This window comes from Chelmon rostratus, chromosome 17 (genome assembly GCF_017976325.1).
Source record: "Chelmon rostratus isolate fCheRos1 chromosome 17, fCheRos1.pri, whole genome shotgun sequence".
Classification (NCBI taxonomy): Eukaryota; Metazoa; Chordata; class Actinopteri; order Chaetodontiformes; family Chaetodontidae; genus Chelmon; species Chelmon rostratus.
In genome coordinates, this window is record NC_055674.1 from 9628956 (window position 1) to 9641825 (window position 12870).

Here is a 12870-nt window from a genome sequence, read left to right on the forward strand (position 1 = left end):
ACAGAGCCATCACTTCTATAAATAAAGACCAAGTTTGGCTAATACAAAGTGCTTCAGACAGATATTGTGTCGACATGTATTGTAGGTCATCATTAACCAGAGTGAGTGGTGGTGATAATTAAGGGGGGACAACACCTGTGTTATGCCGCACGCTGAATCCGCCACATCCCACCATATATATGATTTAGATATGATCTTGATTAAATTTCAGCACCTCCATCTTCAAACACCACCACCCACGGCTGTTAAAAAGTCATATTTTGCGTCTGGAAATCCGACGCAGCTTCTTATGCGACAATCACCCGGCGTTGCTCTCTGGCTCCAACTATGAGAGCTTTAACAGTCTTTTTAAAAAAAAAAAAAAAAAAAAAAGCCAAATCAATGGTAAGCAAATGGACCAAGGCAGCCAATGAGAGGAGCAGCTACGACGCCTGCCATGTCACTATTATTATTTTTTTCCTCCTTTCATTCTTATTTTCGTTTAGATTAACAACTTCAATGACCCGAAACTGACGCTGCATTGAGCAAATAAGTTATTGTCATATACTGCATGTTAAAACTAATATACTGATGATTTCTGTTTTTTGCAAACAATGTAATCTGACTTTGGATCCACTCTCTGGTTTGTCTCAGTCAGGTTTATACCAGCAGCTATCACTTGTTCTTCACAACAAAAAAAAAGTGTGCAAATCATTGAGGGTCTTTCACTATAATATGAGGCACTGTCTCATAAAGGGTCACCAGGGTCAGATGCCCAAATGTTGATAAAAATAAAACTCTGTAAAACATCTAGATATAATAATGCTGCTTTTCTGTGTTGAGAAGGACCAGGACTCGTCCTCCAGTCAGGACCGCGGGGTGCTCAGTCTCTTGGGCTATCTTCACTGTTCCCTGTTGGAAAATTGATGGGAAATTACTATGACAGCTTTCATTGTGAGAGACTAATTAAACAGTTTTACATTATCTCCTCCCAAAATGTACTTATTGTGTCAAATACTTACCTTCCTGTGAGCTTGAAAGTTAGCTTTTAAAGATTAGCAGTTTCGTCCCTCAGAGACATTATTTGTTTCAGAGACAGTTTTCATAGCAGTAAAACTGTGAGTGCTGCAGAAATGAGTCCTAAAACCTAGAAATGAGTTAGCGTTGTTGCCCTTCCAGTGACGTTGAAGTCATGTGACCCTGGTGTAGTTCATATATATAGCCTAACATTAGCTTTTTACTTCTGCTGATTTCATTTATGCTTCAAAAATCCTAAAAGTGGTGTTCATTTTTTAAGATTATCTCACTGAACAAAATGTGCAAATATCTTCAACGTATATTCTGGAAATAAAATAAATCCAGAAGGCAGTGTAAAATCCTACTGACTTTTTGTCATGGGGACCAGCGCCATGGGAACTTCCAGATTCGTCTTACAGTACAAAACTATTTCATCCCTGCAGCACTCCATTTATTCACTTCTCAACTCGCCATCTTTACACTCACAGCCTGCATGCTGCAAACTCTAAGATATTTACCATAATACCTGTCATTTCACTTATTATTATGATTATGTGTGTTTACACCACCAAAATTTGAAACTCGCATATAAGCAACAAAAGGAGACCATTTCCATCCACCCAAACGCGTAAAGGTTTGGCATTTTTCACTAAAAAGTTTGTTGGTGGATTATCACTAAGACATTATGCTCACCGAATATTACACCAACTTTAAACTCCAACTGAAATCAGCCTTTTTGCAGTCAGAAATAATGTCAGAGGTATTTAAAATGTGTCATCAATCTGCTTTCTTTCCCTTTTTTGTTCAACTAATGAATGGAAGACAAAGAGGCATACAAGTATGGTTTAAAATTAAGCAATGCAATTGGCCATTTGGTCTCAACGAAGTCTCTGTGTTGAAGCTAAACCAAAAACTGTAAAATTTTAATCTCTCCCTTTTGGTCTCTGAGATGTTATCAAAGGAGAACACAAGCAGCGGAGAAAACAAAAAAAAAAACAGCGTTTTGATTTCAGTTGGACTTGAAAAATTTTGAGATCTTATTGCGAAATAAATGAACATTATACAACAGTCCATACTGTGTATGAAAGACAGTTAATACAGACCTGTTGCTGAACCCATGTGGGGGTCGGAGACATGTGTGATAGAGAATCGTGAGACCATAAAACGGTTAAGTACTACAGCTGCAGGTTTAGGAGCCTCGGGACTGTTGGAGGTGGATGTAGGTGAGGACTGGGGCTCTGGGATGGTGTCAGGTGAGGACGGGCGGGGCTCAAACGAGAGGTCATCTTTCCATTCATAGCCCCCACCTGAATGCACACAGACACGGTTACAGTTATCGTGGACAATCTGGGATAAGTCAACTGGGATTACTCCATGTAGCAGTTTATGTGCTTGACAAACTCACCCTCTTCTGAGTTGTTCCCGTCTGTTTCTTCAGAAACGCAGAATGTTTCGCAGGATTGAGCTTCAAGTTCAGCTTCAAGTTCAGGGTCAGGTTGCAGCTGTTGGTCAGAGGTTTTTCCCTCTGAGGATTCCTGCTCACTGGACTCTCCTACGGAGAAGGCATAGTCAGCCAGCTCTCCTGTGGGGCTCTCCTGGAAGTCATAAACACAAATATTCCTCACATACTCTCAAGCAATAAAATAATCCAATCAACAGATCATAAGCGTTGCACAAACTTGACCTGTTAATGTGTCATACCTGGTCAAAAAGGAACACCGTAACATCATCAAAAAAGGACACAGCTTTTTTCTTCCTCTCCAGCTCATCGCAGAAGGACTGAGTGAGCAGGGTGGGCATCTTCAGGAGGCTGCGGAGGTGTCCAGCCCTGCTGCAGTCGCCTACTACCACTGGCACTGCGGTGAAATCCTCCTCACTCTCCTCGCTGTCTTCATCTTGGATGTTGTAGGTCCTCAACTCTTCATCAGACTCGCTGTCTTCTGAGTCATCTTCATCCTCCGCCTCCTCCAGGGGAGCTCTCACTTCTTCTCCGCAGAGCTCCAACAACGACGAGGAAGAAGACAGGTCAACGGGACCGTTGGATTCTTCACATAAACTGTCCTGTGAGTCACATTCCTCTGCATCTATGTCCTCAAAATCTTCCTCATTTATTCTCACAGCCTCCCTTCTGTCCTCCGTCTCTTCCTTGACATGATTGAATTCGGGCAGCTCTTCCTCCTCGGTGGATCCATCACTGTTTTCATTTTCTTTGGGTGCCTCGTCTCTGTAGTCAGTTATGGTGGAGTCAGAATGCAAAGACTGGAATGGGGAGCAATCTTCTGCGCCCCTGTTCCCCTCCTCATGGTTACCTGAGGCCTCCTGGACAGTGGAAGAGGGTACAGACCCAATGGAGGAGCTAAGCTCAGAGGAAGGCTCCTCTCCTGAGTGTTCTGTCTCCAACCCGAGATCGTCATCAGCAGGGGCAGACTCTTTGGTCAGGCAGCCGCCCATCTGCGGAGGAAAGGGTGACAGCATGGACAACCCAGGGGTAGGAAGGGGATGGGGTGAACTAGGGTCAGCCTCTGAGAGATTCACCAAAACAGAACTTTTGATGTGTCTCAGATTTGTTAAATGATCTTCATTGTTGAACTGTCTTTTGACAGAGTCATCATCTCTGATACAGCTTAATTTCTCAGCAGTGACGTTCCTCGGACCTGCATAAAACTTGGTGCCTTCCTCTTGAGGGCTCTTCTCATTTTCAGCATCATAGTCAGAGAAATAGGCTGAGTCCCTGTATGGGTTTTTATCAGTCAGGCCCTTTAACTGTAGCTCTGAGGTGCTTGTGGAAGTGCAGACCCCTTGGCCTAAACCCACCTGCAGAACTACTTCAGCTTGTCCACCCAGCCTCGGGCTCCTCTCACCACCTCGGGGGTCTCCAAGCTCTTTGAAGATAAACTCTGGAGATTCGTTGTTCTCTGTGTCATAGCCACTGTCCAAGGATTTGGGTAGGACAGGGGTATTGAAGGGATCTGGACTGAAGGCCTGATCACACGTGCTTGCCATCGATGAGGACAGGTTCATGGTGTCTACAGAATCAGGAGTCCTCTCTGGATTCTTCAGTGGGCTTAGCTCTTCCTCCTCCACCTCAGCATAGTCCAGGTTGAAGTCTGCAAAGATCCCTGATGTTATATCTGTGATGTCTTCATCATCATCCTCACTGTAGTCACCAAGCTCAACCAGGCCAATGCTTGAGTTTCTGACCCCCACTCCACAGTCCAATGCTCTTCTGCTTTCTGATGTCTCTGCATAGTTAAGCCTCTTGTCCCCCAGACCAACAGAGATTCCTGCTGAAACCCCCTCCCAGATGTTACCTCTCTGATTCACAGACAAGGCTGCTGTTTGACCTGTCTGAGGCTCCTTGAAAGAGGATGGGGACTTTATAAAGCTTGCCTCAGGTATCATCTTAGGCTCAGAGTACAGTCTCTCTCCATTAAGCAACAATTGCTCATATTTTCCCTCTATTTTCCCATCCTCTGCTCCTCTGGCATTAATACTTGAGCTGATAAGAGAATCAATACTTCTTTGATTTTCTGCAGCTAACTTCCTTTCTCCTTGAGTGTCAGATCCCTCTCTTTCTTTATGATATAAGTGAATGTATGAACCTATTTCAAAGGGCTTGCTAGCAGCGTTACAACCAGAGTCTCCTCCTTCAGCCTCTAAGGTGCCAGAAGACCGGGAGCTGTGGAAGGTTCTGGTGGTGGCCTTGGTTAATGACCATAATTCTGTTGTGTTAGAGTGATTGGTATATTGAAGATCCAGATAGCTGTCATGCCCGCTGCCTGTATGCCTGCTGTCAAAGCTCAGGCTATTATTATTTGCGGAACGGTTTGAGGTCCAGTTAGTGGCCTCTCCTTCAGAGAAAAGGTCATCCTCAATGTCTTCACTTCCCCGCTGGCCCACCAGCAGGCCGTCGTCTGTCCCTACATCAATGGTAATGTGGTTAACAATGGGTAGTGTCTTTCTGAGGGGACCCATCATATTATGGCAGCTTTCATTTATCGTGCTACGACCTGTGCTCGCTTCAAGGTAGGGATCGCAGAATCCTAAGCTGGGGCTGCTCACTGCTTGTGACAAACTGCGTGGGTTGTCTAAACGCCCTACTGGATGGACAAGGTTTGTTTTGGACTCTGGCGATGTATCCAGTCTAGACAGACATGATTGGTGGTGTGTCTTGTATGCTGATGACTGTTCACAGTAGACTGTGTCATCATGACTGGATGAGAAGCAGTTGTGGGAATGGCCTAACTCTACAGGACTGGTGCTGGATGCCTGTCTTAGCAGTGGTTCCATGGTGAGTTGGACAGTGGGGCTTGAATCAGAGTCATAGGCTGTAGACTTGGTGTTGTCAGCGGTTGCCCAGTAAGCGCTGGGCTGTGCCATGGATGAACCAGTCCGACTCTCAGAGGACAACCTGCTGCTGCTGGCCTCCAATCCTGGGCTGTAGTCCACCAAGGAGTCATCCAAGTTAATGTTACACTCTACTGGTTCTTCTATGCGAATGTAGTACTCGCTGCTGACAGAGGGGCTGTGGGCACTTAAAACTGGGACCACACCTGGATGTTCAGGTTCATAGTAGGATGGGGATGTACCTGAGGTCAGACTGTCAGTCTTGCAGCCCCCTGAGGTGCTTCCTTTACTTGAATAGTAGATGTCCTGGTAATGTGGGTTCCCCTGGCCCAGTGGCCCACTGGTAGAGGACGAGCAGTATGGCTGCTCAGCTCTGGCTTGCTCCCATTTGTACTCAAAGTTGAGACCTTGGCTGGTCTCTGTGACAGTGAGTAGGTCGTCCCCTGTGTCAGAGTGGAAGCTGTCAGAGAAGTGCTCCAGGAGGGGGAAGGAGGACGAGGCAGAGGAGGCCAGCTCCACTGTCTGAGTTTGTTCTGCACAGGGCTCGTCAGCTGAGGCAGGCGTTGGGGTCAGGACCAGGGCTGTGGATGTCGCTGTGTGGGTGGTGCTACCGAGGAGGTTGGGTCTCAAGGCATTCCAGCGTTGTTCAAAGTCTTCTTCAGCCTCACTGGAGCCTTTGGCACACAAGTATGTGACCAGGAGGTGTACTTCCTCACTGCTGGGTCTCAGCTCGGGCTGCAGCCAGCAGAACTGCATCACCTCATACCTGGAGAGCAACGACAGAAAGAGAACAAGATATTTTAAGTCATATCTGTGTCACTCTTCTTATCAAATCAGTTAGCTCAGAAGAAGAATTTATTCATATCTTCAGAATATTGTTTTGGGTTTTTTTTTTTTTTTTTTTTTTACATAAGGAGAGATATTGGAAAAGTTAAAGAATTGATATAAGAATAACAACAAGGCAAAATAAAAGAAAACTCTTGAAGTAAGCACTTTCTAGCAACACCTAGTACTTTTACTTGACACGAGCCAAAGACATATAGAGTATATGAAGGAGGTGCAGTGCAGATGCTGACATAGTTAGAAGATGTTTACATCCCTCCTTGTGTGTGTGTGTGTGTGTGTGTGTGAGTGTGTGTGTGTGTGTGTGTGTTGCTCCTCATTGTTGGTGCCAGGCACATTTAATTTAGTGAGGAACAAGTCTGAAAAACAAATAAATAAAAACAATATTTGGCTGGCTTCCCAGGGAAAGATGAATGAGGTGATTCAACTCCAGTCGATGCCAAGGGGATCATAAAGAATAGGGAAAGTATTGATCATCTGCCCTTGCTAGCAAAGAGAAATACTGCTACAGTGGACTGGTGCACCATCAAAAGCAGAAAGCGATTTTAAAAACAGGACACACTGACTTGTTAGAAATTAATTGGTCAGTGAGACCTGGAGGTTTAGTAGTGTCTAAAATGGACCTTACGTGGTATATAAGATATATAACATTCTGAGTGTCAGCCTGTGCATGTGTATGTACAGCATGTCTGCCTGAGTGTGTGGGCATGCAACTATGTCTCACCAGCGCTCAACCATTGGGAATTGGAGCTGAGGTTTGGGCAGTTTGAGCTGCTGTTCCTTCACAGCATATGTCAGCACCTGTCTGTCAGAGTAGTGTCTGTACGGCTGGTTTCCCAGCTCAAACAGCTCCCACACAGTCACCCCCAGTGACCTGGAACAGGCAAAGAAATCATTAATTGTGCTCACCGCTCATATCTCAGACGTGGCCGTGCTCCAAAGAGGCCGTTCATTTCATACTGAAAACTTTCTTGATGTTATATATCTTTGTGCTGTACAGATATTTCCCAAAGCGTATAACAATAAAAGCAGAGGAGATCACAGGAAAAGAGTTCCTTCATGGGTACAAGCTAAAACTAAATCTATCCATGCTGCTTTAAATGTTAGAGAGTTGTAGAATTTTAAATGCATCACCCCTCAAACATAAAAGAAAAAGCCAAATCCTGTGCATTCAAAGTAAGATTCTAGCAATAGTCTGCATTAGTTCAAACTTGCAATAATATTTCCTGTTTGTCACTTTTTAAATATCTCACCATATGTTGCTGGATTTTGTTTGGTCCACGACAAGCAGGTTTCCGTGGACCTCGTCTATAAGCTCAGGTGCAATCCAGCGCAGGGGCACCCAAATCTGGTCTTGTGTTACATAGTAGTCATCCTGTAGAACAACAACAACGGCATAAAACATGTTTGAGTACTGATCGGGCGATAAGGTTAAAAGCACTCAGAAGAAATAGAAACATAATCAAATGACAGTCTGACCTTGTATCGGCTGTGAGAGAGCCCATAGTCTCCGATCTTAACTGACATTTCTGAAGTTAGCAGGCAGTTTCGCAAGGCCAGGTCACTGTCAAAACAAAGTAAACTGTTATCTAGTGTAGTACAGCTGAGCTGCATAAACATACTCATATTCATATATTCATGTTTACGTTCTTTACAGGCTCTGAAAACCTATTTTCTCAATCAGCATCTTACTGGGAGAGATTAAATCATATGTGAGCACAAAACCTTCTGCCAGCTGGACGAGCTTTAGTTTGTTTTACCTTCCCTATAGCTCTTGTTTTGTTTTGAAGCGATCGGGGTTCCTTTGGGAAAGTGCAATGTCACGTAATCCCATGCTCCAGTTGGGGTTTACACTTTAATCAAAATGTGTTTTGAGTTATTTTGCCAGGCCATTGTCGGTCATACTTGACCAAACCACACAGTTTTTGAGTATCTAACACTTAACTTAAAAATACTCACTTACCCCAGATGTGAAACCACATTTTCAGGGGTTGTAAAGTATTACTGAAAGGGTCAGGGTTACCACTGTGACAATATAAACAGCATATTATGTTCATTATGGGAAGTATTCCCTAGTAACACTAGGGTATCAGTGCTTTTTAAAATGTGTGTGTCATGTTGTCAATAAATAGGTCTCACTGCCTTATGATTATCCAATGCAGCCACAGCATTGATTAAAGCTTATCTATAGTTTAATTTACTGTTGCTTCTCACCTGATCATGTAAAGACACAGACTAAACTAAGTCACATTGTTTAATCTCACCTCCTCCGCAAACAGGGAGCTCTTTTGCCTGGCAGCCACTGATTGGTTGCGAGAGGGGTTCGCCCCCGGCAACAAAATCACTGATGCTGGAGTTTGTGACAACTACTCAGGCAGCACCAGGATGTTGTTGCAGGGAGAGACCAGCAGGGGGTGCACAGAACATTCAGGTGGATTCTTCCTTTCTAGGGCATTACTATTGATGAAGGTAGATGGAGCTGAACTGACTGACATACTGCACCTGTGTATAAAGTTGTATTTGTGGAGGTGCAGAAGCCCTGAGGCAATGTCACAGGCCATTCGCTGGAGGATCAAAGGGTCAGGAGTCTCGGAATCAGCCACCCGACAACTGCGCAGGTAGCTCTTGAGATCACCCTGAGAGGAGGGAGGAAGCGAGGTTGCTCTACGGTTTATGAATAATCCAAACAAAATTTCACAAAGAAAGGAAATAATGAGGTATATGGGAAGGACTGAATAACCAGAATTTGATCATTAATGTGCATCTCACCAGAGGGCAAAACTCCATGACCAGCAGATAAGGAGTGACCTCTGAGCACTGTGCCAGGCACTGCAGGAGGGCAGGGTGCTGGAGCGTTCTGACAGAGGAAACAGGATTTGAGTAGGTATGAATGCAGCATACAGTAAATGATCAGATCACTGATTTACGCTGTTTTGCTGCTGCGTGGTGCTTTTCGTGGGCTGAATGTGCTGAGCGATCGCTGCGAACTGACCGGTATGGCTGCACCTCCTCCAGGAACTGCATCTGATCCTGGACACTGGCACTGGCCTTCAGCTCTTTTACCACCACCTGGGTGGTGCTGAGGCCTGCGTTGACCTCGCCCAGCAGAACCTGAGAAGTACACACAAGAGAAAAGAGCAAACTCTAGGAATGTAAAGCGCAATTTACTATGAATGCCATCAACATGCAGTTCTCAACTGAGAATGCGTGAGGAAAAAAAACGAGGAGGGTGTGTGAGCGAACCCAGCAGCATGCACTGCGCAGTAAACTGCGAGGAATTTACTGTGACTGTGAATTTCAACTCCTCTCCCATGGAATCAACACGCTCACACGAGCGCCAAGAAATTAGCCTCGCTAGAATGAGATCATCATCACATTACCCTCGCATTCCACGCAGAGGAGAAACACATAGGAGTACAGTCAGTACAGTAAGGACAGATGCAGATAAAACAGTTAAAGCATGTAATGAGTACACAGGTGGCGTCTCTGGACCCAAAAACTCTGCGTGACTGTGTGTATGGAAGAACAAAAAACCTTGCTTTTACCTTGCCAAACCAGCCATGTCCAATCTCCTTTAGATATAGTAGACTATGGCGACCAAGGTCTGATGATTTCAGCAGCTGGACTGGAGAGAAGAGTAAGAAAGACATAAGATTACTTTTAGACAGAAAAAAGTGTGTTATAGTTGGAAAGAACTGATGAAGAGGAAAGAAGCTAAGGGGATTCCAGACAAGAAAGGTTTTCAACATAATAAGCAAAGTAAATAAAAGAAAAAGTAGAAAGCTGGGATTTGAATGGACATGGACCCCTGCAGGACATCGCAGACAGAGTTAAGAGGAAACAAATAGAAACTCCTCTAAGCTAAGCAATAAATGCACATTTTCCCCAATAAAAAGCTTCATCAGCTAAAGAGGACATGTCGCCTGAAGGCAACATGACAACCAACATGTATCTTCCCAGCTGGAAGCACCTGTAAGTACAAGGAAGCTTGTTGCCATCACACACAAATTCACTAAAGAGGACTGAAGTCTTGTGCAAATTCAAATACCTCCATGGATCCTCATATTTCAAGAATGGAGATGATGATGGTGAGTGGAAAGGTGATGCTGACGGAGCAGTGGAGCGGCCAGCCACTCTGCGCACCGTGACAGGGACTGAGTCCGAGTCCAAGGCAGGGATGAAGTACTGGTTCAGAGTGTGAGAACCGAGAGCCCGTGGCCCCGGCCCCAACCCCAGGCGTCCTAGCCTCATTGTGTGTATGTGAGAAAGAGCCCACGGTCGCAGTGTGTGTGTGAGAGAGCCTCGGCAGGATTTAACCCTCCGAGCCCTCGTGCAGCTGAACAAGCTCGCCACGCTGCCTCTCCCCGTCTGCACCGAGCTCATCCTCCAACTGGGACACACACAAACACACATACTGTCCTCGTCTAGAGCTCTCCAGCTGTCGAGCAAACACCGAAATCCTTGGTTCCTATACGGACCACTTTTAAACCTACAGTAAACTGAGCGGGACGGAAACCTCTCGCGGCTTCGAGTCGGCGGAGCAATCTGCTGGCGGTTCTCCGCAGGTGTTCCGGGGAGGACTTCTGCCCTGGCCGCTGAGATTTTCTGGTCATGTATCACGCCTGATGTGACCGTCACGCATGTTGGTAGTGTGCCGTCTGACGCGCCAGCTCTGTCTGCAGCTTCAAGACACCCAGTAGTGACATAAGGCCCACATAATGCCCCCCCTGTCACCCAGGACAGCAGCATTCCTCGGCCAAACAGGACACAAACGCTGCTCTGTCCGACGCAGAAAAGACCTCTGTCATACACGCTCGCCGCCCCTATCTCAAGCCTCCCCTCCCCGCTCTTAGGTCCTGGTACATGCCACCACCCTTCCCCTGTCTCTCCTCATTCTGGCACAGACACCTCACTGTATTCCGCCCATAATGCCAGTCCTCCACTGGTGCGTTCCACGGACGTTTCAGCGCGGCCTTATGCTCACCCACTGCCCGGCCGGCCTAAATCAGGGCCATTGTTCGGCTCGCTCACTCACACGCTCGCGCTGCATCTCCTGGTACCCGGCGCACCGAACACACACTCATCTGCAGACACACACAAGGCCCATTCTCCACTGGATGATAACAGACCCACACTTCTCCACCCAGAACCCTTCCCCGGGCCTCCATCGCCCCGCCCTGACCGAGAGAGAAAGAGAAATTAAGAAGCGGTATTATTCCAAATGTGGAATGTGTGAGCGTGAGTGTGCATTCCCGTCCTACTCACGGCATTCCCAGAGAAGATGGTGGAGCGATACGCACACAATCGCTTCACACATGCACTCACTTTGATGCATCGGGCCTCTGTGGTGGGTTTGAAAGCTTTACATGACCTCTTGAATAAAAGATTAGAGCAACAAGTGAAAAGGAGGACTGTCAGATCAATGGCAAACGTTGTACTGTGTGTTCACACAGATGTGTAAGTGATGCTCAGCTCATATAGAATGCACCATTCATGGTATAAACTATAGTAAATAACTGGCGTTTTTGTTGAACGCGCAATTACTGGCTCATTTACATCGAGTGTATGTCAGTGTGGGGGTGGATAATTTGTGATATGTGCATGATGTTAGTATGTATGAGGAGTCTGTTCAGTTCTTGACCTGCGTCTTGTTGATGTAATATGAGATTATTCCATTTCCTGTCAATCTTCTTACATTTAACACCAAAGCAATGGAAAACAACTGCAAAGATTACTTCCAGTCCAAATGCCTAAGTGCGCACAACACATACAAATAAAGAAAAGCATATAAAACATACAATAACTTAACATATTTTACTGTCTTTACATAAGAAAGGAGGAATGAGTAAGGGACGATTCTCTGTCTGCCTTAGCGAAAGGAGACGTTCTCCCTCTTTCACCATCTCGTCTCCTTTCGCCATTTATCCATTCCTCGCCCTGCAACACCTGGACCAATCATACAGCCGTAGCTATGGAGGACAGAGGGGAGGCTACTGATTGGCTGCGAGCCTGAGGCTGCCTTGTCCAATCATTGCCGGAGCTCACATCCTAGGATGCTGAGCCCCAACTCACCTCCCTTCTGGCTGAGCACAGTGCAGCGCAGACAGCCAGTGAGTCATGCAGGGAGAGGCATTTCGGGCACCCAGGATCTGGCTTACACTGAGATTCACACACACACACACACACACACACACACACACACACCACATGCATGCACAGGCTGGTCGTGAGGCAGAATGACCTCAAGAAAAACAAACAGGCTGTGATGTCGCTGAGAAAGATCATGGATATAGAATACAAACTGAACATGCCAGCATGGTATAGACATGTGCTGACACTGGATTTTGCAACATTCAAATAGAATAGGAAGAAAAGTCATACTAGACTCACGTACATGTAATGTAATGCATTTACAAACAGAAATTATGTACACAGAGGTTAGTCCAGATTCATTCCTCTCCATCGGGCCACACTGTTCACATACAGAATGCATCGCAGCACTGCAGCAGGTCAGTTTCTAAACGCATCACACAATGGACAAATGTCTGTCCTGTTCCTCGTGGGGATAATGCATGATAACAAATGAAAGAAGCCATGTCTGCTCCAGCTAAGGCTGACAAAATGTGCTTATCTCATCCACATCAACAGAGTGAGTAACATGTTCAATAATCCACTTTGGCTGTG

The 12870-nt window shown here is 45.8% G+C and overlaps 1 protein-coding gene across 1 annotated transcript in view; it reads right to left on the bottom strand.

Moving 5' to 3' along the window:
• Positions 1–408: 408 nt before the first annotated feature.
• Positions 409–12870, bottom strand: part of aatka (apoptosis-associated tyrosine kinase a) — a 30952-nt gene continuing 18490 nt past the window's right edge. Inside the window, exons 5-16 of the mRNA XM_041956443.1 lie at positions 9732–9811; positions 9179–9297; positions 8956–9043; positions 8689–8822; positions 7666–7750; positions 7440–7561; positions 6911–7060; positions 5920–6109; positions 2698–5865; positions 2402–2591; positions 2100–2303; positions 409–891 (exon numbers count right to left, since the gene is read on the bottom strand). Coding sequence (XP_041812377.1) covers positions 863–891; positions 2100–2303; positions 2402–2591; positions 2698–5865; positions 5920–6109; positions 6911–7060; positions 7440–7561; positions 7666–7750; positions 8689–8822; positions 8956–9043; positions 9179–9297; positions 9732–9811 — 4559 coding nt within the window. The 3' untranslated portion in view covers positions 409–862. The remainder of the gene's footprint in view (positions 892–2099; positions 2304–2401; positions 2592–2697; positions 5866–5919; positions 6110–6910; positions 7061–7439; positions 7562–7665; positions 7751–8688; positions 8823–8955; positions 9044–9178; positions 9298–9731; positions 9812–12870) is intronic.